Genomic DNA, 21094 nt, shown 5'->3' with positions numbered 1-21094 from the left:
GAACAGTGTAAAGTTCCTCTTCTCTACTTTTAAATTAGTTTATAGCAATATTGGCTTTAGATCAGTTAATATACAGACGCAGTACCTTGTTAAATCTATAACATTGACTGTGCTAATCGCTGTTTTGAGAAGGTAATCATCAACATTAAAGTTATCACTAACGTTAGCTGGGTAGCTTGTTGCTAAGCTACTCACTATTGCCTGCAGGCTAGCTCATTACTGAGCTACTTGCTATTGTCCGCTGTTGTTCCTGTGCTTCAATTTCAGTCCAAAATGCTACATGAATATTTGAAGTTCACTATAGTAGAACAGTACCAGTAGTCACTCAGGTCTGTAATGGTAAAAGTCGGTTAATGTAGCTTTTTATGAGCTTTACGTGCTCTTACAGAGCAAACAAAACACACACTTTCATGGAGGTGTCCATGTTTTTTTTTCCCCACTTCGTACATTTGAAAGTCCTGATGTGGGGAAATTATTATAATAATAATTATAATTAGTTTAATATTATTATTATTATTATTATTATTATTACAACGACCACGAAGGCAGCATAACTATACAGTTAAGTTTATTTTGATCTCTTTCATCTATGCCATCCCATGGTTAGTGCAGATGAATGAGTAAATGATCTTGTAGTTAATCGTGCATGGACATTGCTCGTGTAGGGTTATTTCTGGGGCAGGTTTAATATCAGTCAAACAAGAAGACTTGAGATGACAGTGTTTGTTATGTCTGTGTTTGCACTTTGGATTAAAGTGTCTTTAGTGAGCTCAGTGGTAGTGCACTATGTAGGGTGTATAAAGCATAATTTGATACCAGGAGTAGAAAGTCATTTAGAGTTTAAACTTCAGCTGATCTTTATGAGCATGGAGTGCCTGAGCTGAGGTCTCTTAACCAGCTAGCCAGCTACACAGGTTAGCAAAAATATCTAAAACATTGATAGCAGTGAATAATGTTGCCTTCTCATATCTCCAGAGTGTCTAGTTTGATCTTGAGCTCAGGTTACTGTCTGTGGGCAGTTTTGCATGTTCTCTTCATGTCCGAGAGGGTTTCCTCCAGGTTCTTCTGCTTCCTCCCAACTCCTGAATGCTTTTATGGTAAATTAGTGCCTCTAAATTGCCCTGAGGTGCGAGTAAGTGTGTGACTGATGCACATCAAAATTTTAACAATGCATTTTTAACCACTTTTTACATTTACAAATCACAATGTATTTAATTGCATGATTAGATTCTTTCATAATTAGCATAGTACTTCTCATAGGTAATTGTATTAACAATCTGTCAACCAGAATGGCTGATTTTATGAAGAGAATCCTGTTTAAGTGAATCTGAAACCTGATTTAATAAAAGTTTGCATATGTAAAACAAATACAAACATAATAGCACCTCCATAAAGCATGTGTACTGATTTATTAACAGGTTCTACAGAGGATTTTGTCTTTGATGAGTGTAAAAGCATGTTTTGTTTGTGTTGTGCATTTTTATTGATGAATATATACTAGGGGAGTTTCTACTTATGTGAAAAACACTCAAAGAATATGGGTGAGAAAATGTGTGTGTGTGTGTCACAGTACAGCACACTACTTCTGTTAGATCAGATTAGATCAGATAGCGTGAGAGTAGAATGACTGAATTTCCTTCTCTCACTCTTCTTTATCTACACACACCGTCAGTCAGTGTTATATTTCTTATTCCTATTCCTGTTTGTGTGTGTGTGTGTGTGTGTGTGTGTGTGTGTGTGTTAGTAGATTGGGTTGGGCGGTAGAGCGTTGCTATGACAGCTGTTTTTGTGTATTTGTTTTCCTCCATTTTCAAGACGCTACTAATCCTTCCAGATTTATTCATTTTATTTTTGAAATCTTTTAATCTTTTTTTGTTTGTTGTTGTTCATTCTTGTTGAACATTGTTTCATGAATTTCTTTTAGCAATACACAAATCTCTGATGATTCTACTTCTGCCATGTTCACAGCTCCATAGCCTAGCTAGCACACTTATTGGGCAGTGAAATCTGTTCACGTGTGTGCAGAATGCAGACAACTAGAATGCATATAAACATCACTCATTATCATGATCCTGATGCAGACAGAGATCATACGAATGCCAAAAAGAGATACCGCGTAGAGAGATGCACCAGTTCTATCATCGCTGCTGTGAGCAGTAGGATGAACGAGACTGCTCTTACAGAGATAAACATCAAACTGAAGAGAAATAATCCTTCATGAAATTACACTCTATTTTTAAATAACAAAATGCTTTTCTACTCCTTTTAACCTCCTAAAGCACTGGATTGTAAATCATCTTGCCCTACTATGAATTACTTAGAAACTAAAAGGAATGGTATGTAGTTGTAGCGTTGAGTGAGGAATAGAGTGCTGCAGGGATGATGGATTTTTGTAGGCCAACCCAGAAGTTAGCATCACCCTGGTTATCTTGACAAAAAGCCAGTAGGATTTTTCCATTGGCTTTTGGATTATTGCAGACAATAAGCTCTGTGACCAATAAAGATTTATGATTCTTACACATTTTGTTCTTCAAGATAATCTTGGTGAAAACACAACTTTTATGAATTTTGAAGCCTATATACAATCGCCGAAGTAAAAAGCTAAAGTTAGGCTATAAATGAACTACACCATGGTCACATGACGTCAATGTCACCACCACTACACTTCCGACAACTCTTTCAATCTTTATTTTAAAAACATGTTCCCTGATAAGGATCCACTGGGCTCTTTTTGTGGATGAATCTGCCCCCACCTTTTTTGAGAATGTGTCCATGTTGCATTATTTTGGAGAAAATTCCAAGTTTAATGTACCTGACAACCTCTGTAGTCCCATTTAGCCACTTGTTAGCAACTGCCATTTTCAAGACACGTAAAACCTTTAAAAAATCACAAGTGGGGTATTGTGGATATATTTTATGCCATAGAATAAAACGTGAAAATATCTTGAGCCTGTGTTAACCACAGACCATATTTCAGGCATTTAACCAAAAACCCATTCAAAAAACACTGGTTTCTATTTGCTCACAAAATCGAGATTTGTAAACTCACAGGTCAGCGTTCACCCAGATAAAGTCAGCGCAAAGCAGACTAACCGCTACCAGAAGCAAATGTGCTTCTTTCAAATACAGTGTCCTTTCCCCTTCAGTGAATTGACTTTAGTCCTGGATGAATTTTTGGTCTTGTTTGGTCTGACTGAAGCTTTAGCTGCAAAAAAAAAAGAAGAGCGTAGTTCAGGTGTCTCCTGTATTGCCATAGCAAGGGGTCACAATAGTAAATGTTATAGCTAAACCCTAGAGGTTGGCATCTGGTAGACCTGGTAGACCATTGTCATGCAATGGAGTCAAGCAACAGTGCAGGTTAGCCTTTTTATTAAAAAGACACTGGCAAACAATTCCAAAATGTGAGGCAAGGATCATCAACATGGAACAGGCAGAAGGTCAGGCGATCGGCAAACAGAACAGTGTAGGCAAGACCAAAATCCAAAAACCAGGAAACGAGGCAAGATCAAAAAACCAGAATAGCAAAATACAAATACAAGGTTTTGGTAAGTCAGGTAGAGGCATGTGGACATGCCGGTGGAGTGTTGTGCTGGGGATTGTTGTCTGTGGCGGCCATGTTTGTAGGACAGGGTGTGTTCTGGGAAATTGAGTCTCTGGCGGATTCCTGAGTTTGTGCGACAACCATCTTTATCAGCTGGTAAGTGCTAGTGGAAAGGAAGCAGTCTCTGAATTACCACTGTTAAAACTACATCATGGGTGAATAATTTTTTTAAGAAAATCCTACAACAGAGAGGCACTTTGAAATCTCAAAAATATATTAATCAATTTAGTCAAGTAATTAAGAAGCTGGAAAATAACTCACTAACCCACTAACCAGTTTGAGCAGCTATTTTTCAGCGGGGCAGTAAAGTTAACATCTGGGTTAGTCATACGATTTGATCCCAGTGTGAGTGATTTTTAACCACAGAATATGTGAATATGTGTGGGGATGAAAGATATTTTAGGCATTTTAGCTGACTGCACAGGACACAGTGAAAGAGCGAAAGCAAAATATAGAGCACTTTAAAGGGCATAGTGCGGCACTCTGTTGAAAGAAACTCTCGAGTTGGCTGAAGTTGGACTATTGCATAAAGGGCTTAAAGTGATCGCTTGGCAAAAAAAAAATAAAAAAATGCTAACAGGGCTAGCAATGAATGGAAGCTACCAGAGCACAAAAGCCATTAGTTAGCATAGTCATGCATGGATGCGACATTCAGCTATAGCCAAGTTAGCACTTTTCACCAATCTTTCCTTTTTGCTGAAGGGAAGGAGCATCCTAGCTTTCAAAGCCTCTATAACTGATGTGTGTGCACATGTAAGTGTGAAATCTGTCACTGTAGCCATGTTTGGGTGAAAGCTTTAGACCCATGCGGTCTCCCACCAATTGTGACAGGGATCGGAGTGTGAGATATATGTGTGTGTATGTGTGTGTGTGTGTGTGTGTTACTCTTGACCTCATCACTTTCATTTGTTGATGCCTCTGAAAGGTCCTTCTTTTTATTTGTAATAGCATAGGATGTATCTAACCTCCTCCAGAGGAAGACATTGGTTAAGAACCTTTATGAAAAGACATTTTTGCAAGGAAGAGTAGAATAAAATTTCCAAATCAGGTTGGTAGACTCTCACCTAAAAAGACTGAGTGCAAAGCACTCCAAGCAAAAGATGCTTTAACGAGTGTTAGTTATGCAACCTGGTTGTTGCACATTTTTTTTTTTTTTTCTTTTCTCTTCATTTCTACTTGTTTTTCATTTGAATTTTGTTGGTCACGTGGGGAATATGACTGACATGACTGATCTTGGTTTCATTCTCTAACATAAAAATAACCTGTTTGACTTTTTATATCCAGCTAGAGCAGCTAGCATCAATACAATATGATTTTTTTTCATTTCCATGCAAAAACTGCTCCTAGCATAACTTTTGTAATACAAAAAATATAATAATAATAATAATAATAATAATAATAATAATAATAATGTAGTGCTAATTAGTGCATTTATGTTCTTCTCGATCCAGAGCTAAACACACTGGTATGCTACTTTAAGAAAAGACTGTTCATATTTGAACAGTAATATTTAGTAATATTTAGTATTACTAAATATTAAAATTGGTATACAGGATATGTTTCTAATTTTCATTTCCCACCACAACAGGGATATTAAAATCAGAATAAAATTTGCTAATCTGCTCTCTCTTATATTAGTGTTCATTGGTTTATGGTTTAATATTACTTTTTAATATTCTCTGATGTTTCGAGCTCAGGAAGGATTTTAAAACAGCACTTTACAAACATTGCCAAGCTTTTATTGGTCTATTAATGTCTCATTGGTCTCTTATAAACACATTGACCCTCTTAATCCTAAGCAGGAAATGACATGGCTACTGGGAGAAAGTCTGAGTTCACCTTTTCACCAAGCTCAGTGATTTCCCCGAAGGCTTTTCCTTTATATCTAATCAGAAAGCATTACAGGTAGATCCTTTAACATCCCAGGATTACGACTACACAGGAACAGCAGGGGGACAGAGAGAGAAAAAGACAAGCAGGGTGATGAAATATGGACACAAATAGAGGAGACAGAATGACTGAGACAGGATAGAAGCACATAATAAAACCATTCCTACTCTGAAAACCTGTAAAGCTTAGATATTATGTATTCAAACTGAACTTCTGAATACATTTTTTGACATGAGAAGACGAACGCACCATATGTTTGCCTTTTAAGTGGTTAAAGTTATGAGGACACTGTTGCTAGGCGACTGGAAAATATAGACGCTGAGCATAAGGTGCCTGATGGTTGAGTTTAGCTAGCATTTAGGTGTTAAGTCTTGTATACAGAGAGTGTATTGGTATATTTAAAGTAGAAAGAACCAGAAATAATCAAAGATAACTACACTTACCTCACATGTGAACAGGAATTATTTTAAAACTAAACTGTAATTACACATTAACCACAAACCAAACTTCAGTGTGTGCTGCTATATTGAGAAACAACATGTCACAGTTTGTGAACTCATGGCTCTCAGAGAAAGAAAAGAAGACACGAATGAACTTAAAGTTTGTACAGACTATGTTTATTGTATATTTATATTTAATATTCAGATTTTGGTATGATACCTTCACTGACCCTTTTATTAGGAACGCCTGCTCACTGTTATAGATTGAGGGAAAAAAAACCAGGTGATGATCTTCAACTGTCCAATTTCAGTGAGCCTGTTCCTACTATAGCCTCAAATTCCTGTTCTAGGTTGAAAGGAGTGGAACCTGATGTGGTCTTCTGCTGTTGTAGCCCATCCCCCTCATGATTTGACGTGTTGTGCATTCTGAGATGCTTTTCTTCTCACCACGCTTGTAATGAGTGGTTATTTGCCTTACTGTAGCCTTCTTGCCAGCTCGAACAAGTCTGGCCTTTCTCCTCTGACCTCTCTCATCAAACAAGGCATTTCTGCAGGTGTAGCTCACCTGATGTTTTTGTTTCTTGCACCATTCTGTATAAACTCTACAGATTTTGTGTGTTTGACTCTCAGTAAATCAGCAGTTCCTAAAATATTCAAACCAGCCCATTTGGTGCCAACATCCATGCGACAGTCAAGGTCACAGAGATCAGATTTTTCCCCATTCTAATGTTTGATGTGAAGATTAACTGAAGTTCATGACCTTTATTTGCATAATTTTATGCATTGCTGCTGCCACATAATTGAGTGATTGGATAACTGCATGAATGAGCAGGTGTATAGATGTACTTAATAAAGTTGTCAGTGAGTGTATTTATGTTGTATAAATATTCTAATTAAATAATATTAAGTTAGTGTGAGGAGGTGTTTCCTGTAGAGCACATCAGCACGTCATAAGACAAACAGAAAACAGTGGGGTCGCAGTAAAAACAATTTTGAACACCTCATCACACTTCCCTTCAGAGATGGAATTCATTTCATAACTTTTGGATGAGTATTGGAACTAACTAGTGTTGCTTTGGAACAATAAATCACTCAAACTAATCAGAAAAACTTTGCCCCCTGGGAACGTGTGCAAAATATTGCGGACACAACACAATCTGAATATATGAATAGGCTTATTGTGTTACGTTTCCAATGCAAATGGATTTTCAAAGCAAAAGCCACCATGGACACAAAAGTGAAAATCTGACAAAAGAATGTTTTCCAGGCAGAAAACCGTGCCTTTATATAAACACTTGAATTCAAAGCAGCGCTGCCAGATACTCTCTGACTCTCATCTCACTCATCGAATATTCACTTAAAAGCTGAACTAGAACATGAAATAGGAAGGGATGAAGAAAAGTGGAAACAACGCACTTTCATCCTTTGAAGTTGGTAGAATACTGGAGTTATTTCTGTCATTCTGCTACATTTAATTTTTCCCTTGTTGATCATGAAAAAATGCTCTGTACACAAATTGTATGGTATCATTTTTGTCAGCACAAACCCAGCTATTAATCTCGGTGACTATTTTGTCAGTTCAGTGAACTGTGTAGATGATTATAGGGAAGGATTTAAGAAAAGTTTCTCCTCTTTGACTTAGAAACACAGATTTAGACTCTTCACTTCTGACAGAATGTTTCTACATGTTACTCAGAACTATGAGTGTAAATTGAATATAAAATCACAGACACAGGATAAGGAAATATTTCCCAGATGCAAAATTTGTTTCGGTAGGTGATTTAAAAATGATTCTAATTTAAAGGTAGCATTGCCACCTCACAGCTCCAGCATCTATAATTGGATCTGAGGTTACTGTCTATTTGAGATTTACATGTATTCCTTGGTTCAATGTGATTCCAGATTGTCCTCCAGATTCTCTAGCAGATGGTCTAAAAGTATGCTGGTCAGCAAATTAGCTACTCTAAATTGCCCCTAGGTGTGAATGAGTGTGTGTGTGTGTGTGTGCGGGTGAAATACTGGGACCCTATCCCAGGTGTATTCCTGTCTCACATCCAGTGTTTCCAGGATAGGCTCTGTTTCCACCGTGACCCTGACTAGAATAAAGCGGTTACTGAAGATGAATGAATGAAGGAATGAACATTGACACTTCCTGCCATTAGCTAGTTCTCCTGTCACATAATACCTACCAGTCTGGGAGGAATAGGTCTAATAAATGCCTCATGCAATGTATCTGAACAGCTGAATATCAATGCCTAATATCCATCTTCCATATACATTCAGTTCAGTTTTATTTTATTTGCACTTTTAGCAATAGACATCATCACAAATCAGCTTTATAGAAATCTGGATATAGATTTATATCTGTAATGAGGAAGCCAGAATAACAGTGGCCTAGAAAAAAACTCTCTGAGATGTGATGAGGAAGAAAAACCTTGACAGGAACCAGATTCAGAATGGAAGAAGTCTTCTTTAGGGTGACACTGGATAGTGAGATTATAAATCACTCCTCTTCTGCACCTGTACACTATATAGTCAAACAAGTGTGTTGAAAGGATGTTCAGTATAACAATATTGTAGATGAGTGCTGGGCTGAGCACAGGAGAGTCTTCATGATTACAGCAGGTACAGTATCAGGGAGAGATCAGGCTTTTTAATGGTGCTTCATGTTTTATTGCTGTGACACAACATCACAAGAGATGAGTAGCAACTTGTTGTCAGTCTGCTGTGACTATGACTAGAAAAACTAGCTTAAAAAGTGGGAATGCAATAGACAAAAACATCACAGTGATGTGTTTATTTATAAAGATAATCAGACACACATTAGTAATGACCTGCTTTCTGTAACTTCTCATAGAGATGAGTGTGTTTGCTCTACACATGGAAGTGCTAATGGCTGTTGGAAACAGGACAGACATTTTCAGAGAGAGAACAAGAGAGGATTTTTTTTTATTTTATTGGAAAGAGAAGTTAGCAGAAAATCCAATCATTGTTCACTGTGATGTTGTCCTGGGTTGAGAGAAACAGCTGAAAGGAGAACGTGCGTGTGTGTGAGAGAGAGGAAGAGATGGAGAGTGTGGATAATCACAGTTTAATGGTTCGTAATGTCAGTGTTGATAACGGGGCTCTTATCAAATGTGTCACACTTTTGTAGGAAATCGAAATGCACAAATGTGAGTTTGTTAAAAGCTCTCAGCACTTCATAGGAAATCGAACAACCCTGGCAATTCCAGCGAAGTCTGCATGTGCTCAACATGCCAGCCCTGAACATCACCACATTCTAAGTCAATAGTGGCTAATGCCAGGAACCTGTGTGTGTGTGTGTGTGTGTGTGTGTGTGTGTGTGTGTGTGATTCTCTCTGCCTTTGTTATGTGGGTTTAAGCTACATTCACATTACCAGGTTGAATTGAGACACATCTAATTTTCTGCCTTGATGTCAAGCAGATGTTACACAGGACTTTGTGGACACAAACATCTGATATTTTCAAATATCAGTCATCATACGATATTAATGAGAATGGAATTCACATGGCTTTTTCCCAACGCACATGAACGTGCATACTGTATCATTGTCATTGTCAAAGCAACAGTGATATTCAGAGGAAGGATGGGGAAATTGATGATTTACTTTATATTTGCAGGATCTGAAGGATACTACGAAACTCTGAAATACATGTGAAAATGTCTAAAATTCTACTTTTCACTTAAGTTGTTGCTGATAATAACATTTGTAATGAAAACCTTTGTATTAAATTGAGAAATAATGCCAAACAAGAAGCATTTTCACTAGTGGTCTCAGACTTTTGGACCCCACTGTATATGATATAAGATTTATTAGATAAGCTATGCACTGGCAGTTAAGGCAAAAAAAAAATTTGTTTTGGTCAATCTGCTGTTTTGCCAGCAACCAATAACAAGAGCTTCTCTCTCTCTCTCTCTCTCTCTCTCTCTCTCTCTCTCTCTCTCTCTCTGCTTGCGGGTAAAGGAGGTTGAGGTAAGTTATTTATAAGTAATTTAATTAACAACGCACTTATGTATTTTATTTTGCATTGTGATGTGTTTCCTGTTTCCCTTTTTCTTTCTCTTGTGTACCTCACAATCTCTCCCTCTCTCACTTACACTCTTTCATGCTTATTATTTCATGCACTCACTTTTTCCTGCTCTGGCATTCTCTCTATGTCTCTCCCACTTCCTCATTTAAACACATATTTATAGAAACTCTAACAAGCTATTGTGATTTATTGAATTTCATACCATTGAAGTTTGTCAGAAAAGACTATCATCATCTATTAATGTTAAAGCCACTGGGTATGAGAGGGGAATACACCCTGGATGACATACCAGTGCACACAAACATTTGTTGACACCTAGGGGCAATTTTGTGTAGATAAAGGAGGAAACCAGAGAACCCTGAGGAAACCCACACAGACATGGGGAGAATGTACATGTATATAAATGTCAATTAATTCCTTCTTTTTACTGAAGAACTTCCATATATAGACTCAATGGCATATTTTCTGTGGTCTGTGATATGCAGGAATATTTCGCCCTGGCCCTGACCTTTATCTAGCACACTGACAATGGGATCACATTGCAGAATGTTGATTTCACATCCATTTGTGCGTTATTCAAATAAAGTGCTAATAATCTGTGAGAGATTGACATTTATAAAGTATGCATTAATCATTAGCTTACATTAGTATTAGTATTTCTACACGTGTTAGAGGCCTCATATCCTCTTTTCTTTTGCTGTGTGTTTGCGGAGAGGTGAAACTGATGTCTAGTGTGTAAGGAAAATGAAGACTGAGGCTTTTTTTTCAGGTTGTTCCAGTGTTCCTCCTATTCTTCATGGTGCACAAAAACACAGTTTGTGATAGGAATAATGGCTGTTATTGTGGACCAGCACTTTTAATGTTGATTCTAAAGTAGACAGAAATGACCAGCACTGCACTTCTCTTTTTAGAGTAAATCCAGGAACCAGAGCAAAAACACAAAGCTGTAATTTACTGCTCAGTGCTACTTTTAAAGCTGCCATTGTTGTTCCATCATTAAAATAGTGAATAATGAATCGTACGGCTTCCGGTTTTCACCGAGGCCTGTGGGAATAAAACAAAGAGTTATTAATTTGGAGCAGTTAAGCTTTGGTAAGAACAAACCTTAGCAAGCAGTTTTTGTAGGTCTTCTGTCATCTTTTATGCCAAATTTGTGTTTTTTTGTATTGTGTGTATAAGAGAGAGAGAGAGAGAGAGAGAGAGAGAGATACAATGTACACTTTTACATAAAACATCCATTGCCAGATATGAGCGCAATCTGACATTTTATTGTCTTCTTTAAACAATGCCTAGCCTAATATTCTTCTTCTTATTATTATTATTATTACATATGCAAGCACAAAATGAACCAAATCCAAAAGTTGGCAAACCTCCAAATATGCTTATTAATGTCTCTGGCCTTGCTGATGCACCATAACAGATTAACCTTGAAAATGTAGAAATAATAAAAATGCAAATACAAACTTCTCTTCAGTAAAGCTGTTGGTGTCAAGTGTGCAAAAAAAAACAGATCCACTCATTTCTATTTAAATTAAACCATATCCTTATAGACTACTTGTAAACCCATGAAATTGTCTCTAATATGTGATTTGATTCTGTATGTGGACGTAGTTCCTTCTGAACCCGGAAGTCAGAATAACATTGTGTTGAAGTGCTTGACTGACTTACACAAGAGCCAGTTGTATTCAAGATATGTCACACCCTGCCGAATCTATATAAACTTGACAATATCTTAGCAAGCTAGCTAAATATGGAGAACATGGAAGAGATACGCGAGAACCATTTACTTGTTCTTACTGATGGAGAAACATCAAAGGTGTAAAATGATGGAATCACATTCTCATTCAGTCTGAGGAAGCGATTCCAGCATTGAAGCGATTCCGACATTGAAGAGCCCCAAGTTGGTAAACCCCCCCCCCCCAATATTTCCTGTCTCATAAATAACCGTGACCTCATACAAACTCTACTGTCTGTCTTCCAAATAAATAAACTCCAACCTTTTTTTCCTTAACCAAGGAATGGTTGGAAAAGCGAACAGTAAGTGAGAAGACAGAGAGCCAGTGATGAACCAGTGAACCATGTTTGCTGCTAATGGGCAGGGCTCATATGGTTCTAGAGAGCATTAATTGGACAGTCATGAAGATTTCTACAAATATGAATCATCAAAAAAATGGACTATTTCCACACATGTTGTTATTCTTTCGGCTGCTCCTGTTAGGGATCTCCTCAGTAGATCATTGGTTCGCATATTTGATTTGGCACAGTTTTTACGCCGGATGCCCTTCCTGACCCAACTGTCTCCAATTCTATCAGGGCTTGGGACTGAAACTTGGAGTGCCCTGTTTTGTGCAATCCCAGTGGCTGGGGTTGGTTCCCTGGCTGGGTATTGTACCTAACCACCAGTCCTAACCACTAGTCCTCCAGGGACCCAGCATTTCCACACGTGATGGAATATAAATTTAAAATGTGAATTTAAAAAATCAAGCTACAAAAAACAATTTTTTAAGAAGCAGGTTAACCTTTACTCCACCATGTTGTCAGAGGGTCTGTGATGTCACTAAACAATGTCCAGTGCCTTACACAAGTATTCACTCCCCTTGAATTTTTCCACATTTTTTAGTGATGGAACTGAAATGGACTTAATTGGGAATACATGCCATGAATCAGTACAAAATAGCTGCTAATATGGAAGTGGGGACAAAAATCTGTATACTTTACAAAATTATTTGTAGACTTCCAGCTATAATTGCAGCCAAATGTGTTTCTATCAAGTGTTGACTGAAAGAGTGAATATTAATGCAACCAACAAATGTCTGTCACAATAAATTTTCACCTTCAAATGCTAGATGTATTGTGTAAATCAAATGGGACAAAAAAAATCCAATTTAATTCCAGTTCAGTTCCAGGTTGTAGACTACAAAATGTGGAAAATTTAAGGGGGTGAATCACTGTAGCTCAATATTTCTGAAACATACTCAAAGAGATTTTGATTGGTCACAGAAACGGTTTAAGAGAGAGAGAGAGAGAGAGAGAGAGAGAGAGATGGAAGGGCATTCACATGGCCTGAGGCCTGAAGGGCTGTTTGGTTGGAAATTATTTGCAAGTTACAGAGTTCAATGGTGTCCTATTTTTACCCACAATTCAGCGTCACTCTCGGCAGTAAGCCTGTGGTCAGCCATGGCCTAGTTTATCTTGGGAAGATGCAACCTTGATTCAGACGCGACATGACTTCGCCTTATTCTGTGTTCTATCTTGCTCACTCTCTTTCTTTCGTCTGTCTCTGTCTCTCTCTCTCTCTCTCCTTGCTTTTATCTGCTGTTACTCTTCTACAAAATCTCTCACGCATGTACTCACTCATTTGTTCTATAGTTGCTTATTTACCTAGTTAGCTAGCATTCAGTGGCATTTGATGTATGCGTTGCCATTGCCATCACTATCCCCTATTATGTTTTCTTTATAGAAATGTTACAGAAGAAAAAAAGTTAATATTTCCCACTTACCTAAGTAAGTGAGAAGTACGTAAGTGGCAATATAATTCCTTTAACTGACATCAGTGTGCTACATTATATATGATCTTGTGAAATAGCAGGAATTGTCTATATTTACAAAATTTAAATTTGCTGAAATTACTCGGTCATGCACATAACCTCCAGCTTTCCACTACAATTCCACAGTGCCAGGGGAGGAATGACTCCAAACTGCACTGAGGAAAAAAAGTAATTCGGTTGTCCGAGATGCTTGTCCTGTACGGTTAGAGCATTCTGTTACACTATGATCGTTTGGTCATGTTTATAGATTACATATAGATTAAATCACACTGTATTTTGGGTGAGACAGACTTCAATTATCTGCTTCCACCATAACCTTCATAGCTAAACTAATGCAGGAAATGCACTCGGTTGTAAGTGGAAAACTGTGCAAATAATCCCTCCCCCCAAATCATTCCTTTAAATGAAATGACTTAGTGCTCTTGCTCTGATACATACATTACTACCAGGGTAAAAAGCAGTTAATGAGTATTGAATTTAAGTCCTAATGCCGATGGCATTAAAAACACTGCTGTTATTTAGGGTGAAATGCAGAGCTTTTAGAAATGCCTTGGCTGGGACTAATGTGCCGTGAGGTTTGCCTTCACGTGTGTGTGCACATTGGGTATTCAGTTCCAAACTGTGTAGCCTGGTTTACTTTTGCATGGATAGAAATGAACCAGGACATATAGTAGGCTGCTCTGCCCAGTCCAAGCTCTTGTCAAAATTCTCAGAAAGGGCGTATGAGTGTGATTATGGTAACAGCAATTTTGCCATTGTTACTCCTATAACTTTATTGTTCTTTAATAATTTTTTCAGCTTTGAATCTAATGAAACATTCATTTAATAATTCAAAATGGGTTAATCTCATTTTCACAAGGTTTCTTTGCTGACAATGGCTGCATTTTGCTCCTAAATACTTTTCAACAGAGTTTTTTTAGCATAATACAGAAAAATGTTAGCATCCCGTCTGATGGCATAAGGACATTCTAGGAGATCGTGAGTTTGAGTTCTGATGATGCCGCAGCCAGCCATGGCCAGGAGCCAAGGGAGCAAAATTGGCCGTGCTCTCTGATTGGGAGGAGTGACATACTCTCGCTCCCCTGTCAATCACAGTGACACTAACTAATAATAGGCAACTGTGAGCTCATGTATGCGGAAGAGGGTCGATAGCACTTTCTTCCAGTGTGTTACACTGCCCTGTGATATTCTAAATATTTCAGGGGTAAATGTTTCAGGTAACAGGGTTGAGTAAATATTGTGGGAACTAAAATATACATTTTGTATAACCTGTAATGGATGACTCATGGAAAGTGATGTTTCGAACATGAGATATTAAAAGAATTTACACATTACTGCAAAAATTATGAGATTTTTCGAGCACGAGAAATCCTTTTTAGCATGAGATATGCTTTTCAGTATGATTTTTCAAGCATAAGAACATATTTTAATGATTATATTTGAAGGTAAAGTGTAGTTATAGTGGTCTGGGGCAGACAAAAATGCTGTTTTCAGAGTGCTAGAGATATTTTCTCAAATATGCACATTGGTTGTTGTGAAATGTCTGGTACGTTTACATATATACAGTATTTCTAAATATAATATCAGTGGGACACAAATGTCACCCAATCCTGGAATGACCCTTACATATGTTAAATATCCATATCTTATCCAAATATCCTTCATATTTATAACACAGTTCGAGGAACTTAATACCCATGGACATGTAGAGTTTTATGTGTCTGTGGAGTTTTTATCTTCACACATGATCAAAGATGTGTGTAGGATGTTTCTTCTCACTGCTGATGGAGGACTCATTTTGTCTTTCTGTAGGATGATTACTTCAGGACCTGGGTCCCAAGCAAAGCACAAGACAAAGGTATGGAAATTGTGTCTGTGTGTCGCTGTGTCAATTCTTGCTGCATGATTCCATAAGCCTTCTTTCACTCGTCTCTCCTCGTTTGATCTCCCAGATTAATTGCATAGAAAATCCTCCATTCACACAGGGGGAATCTCTATTTTATATGTTATCGATCTCAATCTGTGCTGCACATCTGGCTAATCAATAACGAGAGAGTCATTGGGGGGCGGGATAAAGATGCATTTGAGTTTAATTTTTTCTGCATTAAATCTGTGAGAAAGTATGTACTTATCTTCATTTATATAATTACATTTACACTACTTTCTTCTTTACAAGAGAGAATGCTATTAAAACCTGCTTATTTATGTGAACACACACACACACTTTTCCACTGAGCTGAACACAGTACCTTGCTTATCTGTAATGGATCAGAGCCATAATGTAGTTGTAATTATGGAGAAATGCTAATTGAATTAGCCATGGGAATTTGATGAACACGGTGATCATGAGGTTTACTACACCTTGGAAAGGTTAGTGTGTGTGTGTGTGTGTGTGTGTGTGTGTGTGTGTGTGAGTGCCTGTGTGTGTGTGTGTGTGTGTGTGTGTGGAAAGTAAAAGGAGCACTTTATTGAGAAGTCTACAGGGATATATCAAGAGGGATAAAGAGAGAAGAAGGCTAAGAGACACTGACACGCAAGTAGACAGGTGAATAGAAAGGTACATCTCTCTTGATAATGGCGATCAAAGAAAGCCAAACTGTACAATAAGTGTGTTACAGCTTAGAACCTTCACACTCTCACACTCAGATCTCACACCAGCTGCCCTGAATAACAAACTCAGCTTCGACACTCCACCCTCCTGTTTTTGCAGCACTGATGCCATTTTATTTGCTGTCTGTCTACGGATACGAGAGTTAAAATGTAGCACAATATAGCTTAAATAAGTGTAGTGCAGATAAAACATAATGGGTGAAGTAGTTTACACGTGTAATATGTTGTTCAGGTAATGTAGCCAAGACAAATAACAAAGTATACATGTAACATTTATAAAACAAACAAACAAAAAAAAAAAGAAAAAGGGGTTGTGCTTTTATAGGAAAATAATCAGTGACGGTGTGGTGTGATTTGGCACAACACAAAGCATAGTTACTGTTCCCACCCTGATTTTTCCTGTAACAGCACATTTTATTCATCTTATAGTGCAGCATATGCCAAGGCTAACATCTTTTACTTTATTAAAAAATGGCACATACTTTTTATCTGTTTATATTTACATATAATTTCATGGAACATCCATGAAACATGTTAGTTCTTGTTATCACTACAATTATAACAATGTTATAACAACTTATATCAACATTACGTTACAACACCTTTTGACCAATCAGAATCGAGAATTGTCTGCGCATAGCCGTAAACCATAAACGAATGCCAGTTGATGGAAGATTTAGCTCTGACTTATTATTATTAATATTATATATTACTAAGTATTTTTATTGGCATAGAAGTGAGTCAGAATAACTTCCACTTCTGAAACTTTACAATGTTTAAGAATATCATTCATTTCTTGTTCTCAGCTGTCTGTGCACTTGAAGTTTTGTGGGCGTCACTACATGCAAATGAGCCGTGTCAGGACATCCGTTGCATGTTATGGGTGATCAACATGTACATGTGGGTACAAGATTGTACACTGTACAGCATTTTTGAAATTTTAAATCTGGCAGAAAATTTTAGTTTGGTTTGGCTGATGCAAATATTTACACACAACTTTACTAAAAGATTGATAACTGAGGCCCAATAAATGTAACTATACACACAAAGAACATATGACTTTCACGATGCCACAGCCGTCCGTGTCCAGGAGTCAATAGAACAAACGTGGACGTGCTCTCTGGGTGGGAGGGGTGGCATACTCTGTCCCCCTGTCAATCACAGAGACTCTACGCAATGATGAGCATTCGTGAGATCATGTATGTGGAAGAGGGCGGATAGCGCTTTCCAGCGAGTATGTTACGCTGCACTGTGACACATCATGCACAGTGTGAGAAGATGCAGAGGCTGGCTTCATGTGGCTTGGAGGACGCACGTTAGCCTTCACCCTCCCAGGTTGTTAGGTGTCATGTGATAGGGGAGGATAAGCTAGTTGATGGGAATTGTTAAGACCAAGTTGGGGAGAAAATGGGAAAATATGTTCTTTCATAAATAAAAAAATTGTTAGCATTGGTAAATCACTGGTAAATCAATTGGAATAAAACACTTCGGGACATGCCGTTATTGGAAAGTCTGAGATCTTAACAGACTGACGCAGCATGTATCCCACCACCACATCGTTGATTATTTTCCTATTGCAGCATGCTCCATCTTGTTTTAATCCTTACATACTGTATATTGAGGATTTCAGGGTGAACTGCAGTTCTTTGTGTGATTTCTCCAAGTAGAATTGTACGAATATATTCTGACATTTCATTTCTGGTTCAAACCCTCTGAGATTACTTGAGTCACTTATGTGTACCTTTAGCACTACATGGTACATAGAGTAGGTTGGACATAATGTAATAACAAGCCTCTACAAATCTTTGCAATAGCAAGCGGTGCACTTCATTTTGGCATTGCTCATTAAAACTCTCTAGCATCTCTGAGAAATGTCAAAACCTGGCTTAGCAAGAAATTATAGGACTGGAAATGATGGCACTTCAGATAGTTTGATTTGGTAAACTGTGAGTATATAATAGAGTTAGCTCATAATTTACTATAACATGCACATTGTGATAAGAATGTAGGTAGTTGTAGGTGATGTAGGTAGGTAGGTAGTTGAGCCTCAGAAGGAATTTAATTTATATAACGAGTGTGGAATTGGGAGAACGGAAAGAGAAGAGTTGTGCTATTGTGCTTGCTGCAGCAATAATGATAGAAGGTACTTTCATGTCTGTGTGGGAGACAGCCCAAGGGTTGGTGGTGAGCTGGAGGGCAAACGTCACCGAGTGAGTCTGTGTGTTGAAGAGAAAAGAGCTGTTGCTATAGAAATTAAATTCTGACATATGGAAACATAAATGTGAAACTTATCTCATATTTTGTGTGAATCTGCAGAATGTACTATACAGCATATGTTAAAACATATATAGCACCATTAACCTTAAAGGTAGGTGTAATTATATTAGATTTACTGAAAATCTTGAAAATGTGGCATCATTCAGCAGAAGAAAACTGAGTGACAGAGCAGCAGTGCTATAGAGCCGTATCAGCCTTCTGTGTCCTGGAGGGAACATGCTTTCATCAAAAGCGAAATCCCATATGAATCCTTCTAACAGCGGAGAAATCTGACCTCGAGCCACCCTTGGGGATCTTCAGTCTGTTCTCACTGACTGAGGCAAAGTGAGCGAGGGGGACAAAGAGAGTGTGTGCCAGAGGAGAGGATTGAAAAGGTCAGAGAGCGTTCCCTCGACTCTCTTATCAGCTACTGAACAGAGACGTCGACATTGTCCAAACCGCAGTGTAGGACTACACGACACCCCCATCCCTCCAATCTTACACACATTCTTTTATCAGTGTGTCTGTGTGTGTAACCACTATGATTGCCAAAATGAAAATCTGAATGTCAGATTTATTGCTATGTGTTTCACTGAGAAACCAGTCACTTTTTTTCTCTCTCCCTGTCGCTTACTGTTGCACACACACACCCACTGTTCCACTGTTTTCACAAGTCTGGTGCTCGAACCTTGTCTCAGGAATTCTGCTCCCTTTCCACGGCACTGGACTCAACTTGAAACCCCTTTGAATCAATCACAAATTTTTAAACCCTTGTTCTTATTGTTTGTAGTAACACAACCCTACTTGACTTATTCCGTAACAATACTTTTGTCTAGCAAAAATAGAAAATAGTGCTAAGACTTCACAATAAATCTTGCAAAAACTCAAAAAGATAAATAAAAAATATACAAGCTAAACAGCTATACAAACATTTTAAGAATCCAGTAATTGCAGGTCTGAACAGATATACAGTATACAGTACAAGGAATAAACCACAGGGCTTGCTGTTATACTAGAGGAGCGGTGGGGCATTACCACCCAGAAGTTTATTATTCTCCTAAAACACAATGCCCCATCATGTTTCATTCCTCTTATACCACAGAAATTTGCCAAGGACTACATTTCTCTGTTATATAAAGAATGTCCCATCATGCTTTATCTGTTTATAGTTACATTTAATGCTGTGGAACATCCACAAAACAAGTTCCAGTTGTCATTTCCATTACAGCAAATATAGTTAAGGCTAAAGGTTTACATACTCTTCGGCCAAAGACATTCAATCTCAGTTTTATGTTACTGTACATTTCTTTTGGCAAGTCGATTAGGCCATCTGTTTTATTCACATCCGAGGTCATTTTAAAACAGTCATTTAGAGACAGACTTCAGTGCAGTACATTAGAATTTCAATGGGTCAAAAGTTTACACCCCAAATTGACTGTCTGTGGCTGTATTTAAGGGCCTAGCTTTAGAGACATTACCTTTCTGCCACTGATACAGTACCATGGGAAAATCCAGGCAACTCAGCCAAGACTGCAGTGGCCATCACAAAGCCCTGACCTGAATCCCATTTGCGGATTAGTGGAATTGAAAAACATACCTGAGCAAGGACAAATAAATCTGTGTTTTATCTATTATTTTGAAATCATCTTTTATGAAAATAAAGTAGATACATTAATTGACCTAACACAGGAAATGTATGGTAACATCAAATGTAAGAAGTTGTGAAAAATTGAGTTTCAATGTCTTTAGCCTTGGTCTATGTAAACTTTCGGCCTCAACTGTATACCTGGTTTGAGCTGACTAATGCAAATAGCACTCTTTACAACTGTGGTAAGCAAAAAAAGCACCTCAGAATGCACAACATGCCGAACCTTTAAGACCAGGTAATGCTTTTCCAATCTTATAAATCAAAAACAAACTGTCCACATGCTTTTCCTCTCAGCACTGCTGTAAAGAGTGGTTATTTGAGTTACCATAGCATTAATGTCATCTTAATACAGCCTTTACTCTGTAAAAGCTAACCTAGCAAGCATATCCTACAGTTGCTCCCTGATATTGATGTTGTGTTCAGTTTTGCTTGGGAGGCATAACAGCCTGGGAGTGTTGGATTAACATCATTAGGGTTTTTTTATTCGAACTGTACTAGATATGTAATGTTTAAATGTAATATTCAGCTATGGTTTCAGACACATATTTTGATATTTTATGCGAGATTTCTTGGGAAATCTCTCTCTCTCTCTCTCACTCACTCACTTTGTCTGTATCTCTCTCTCTACACACTCTGACACCCTCTGTTGTCTCTTGGGATATGGATTTTCAGGGCAATTTCCTAAAGCCCAAAGACACATCCATCACACAGGGATATTGAAGCTGAGTGCACCAAGTAAATTCCTCTCAGTGTAGGGCCATTAGGCTGTCTCTTGAACTGCAGGGAGAGAGAAAGGCCAAAAAAAAAATTTAATCAGCAATGAAGCTAGCACACAAACAAACATGGGACATGACCACTGTTAATGAAAGAGGGGGAGGAGGGGCAGCAATAAAGACAACAGACATGTCTGGAGGAACTGTGTGTCTGCTGTAAGAATTTGGTGTGATTCCTGACAGAGCCTTGTCTCACTCCTGACAGAAATACGCCTCCTGATGGAATTCCCTCTGATTGTGTTTGTGTTTGTATGTATGTGAGTTTGTTTGTGTGC

At 38.0% G+C, this 21094-nt stretch overlaps 1 protein-coding gene across 1 annotated transcript in view; it reads left to right on the top strand.

Moving 5' to 3' along the window:
* spock1 (SPARC (osteonectin), cwcv and kazal like domains proteoglycan 1) overlaps positions 1-21094 on the top strand; it is a 208689-nt gene that overhangs the window by 92311 nt on the left and 95284 nt on the right. Inside the window, exon 3 of the mRNA XM_026919938.3 lies at positions 15345-15390. Within this exon, the coding sequence (XP_026775739.2) occupies positions 15345-15390 (46 nt within the window). The remainder of the gene's footprint in view (positions 1-15344; positions 15391-21094) is intronic.

Source organism: Pangasianodon hypophthalmus, chromosome 9 (genome assembly GCF_027358585.1).
Source record: "Pangasianodon hypophthalmus isolate fPanHyp1 chromosome 9, fPanHyp1.pri, whole genome shotgun sequence".
Lineage (NCBI taxonomy): Eukaryota > Metazoa > Chordata > Actinopteri > Siluriformes > Pangasiidae > Pangasianodon > Pangasianodon hypophthalmus.
This window is presented reverse-complemented; position numbering and strand designations above follow the sequence as displayed.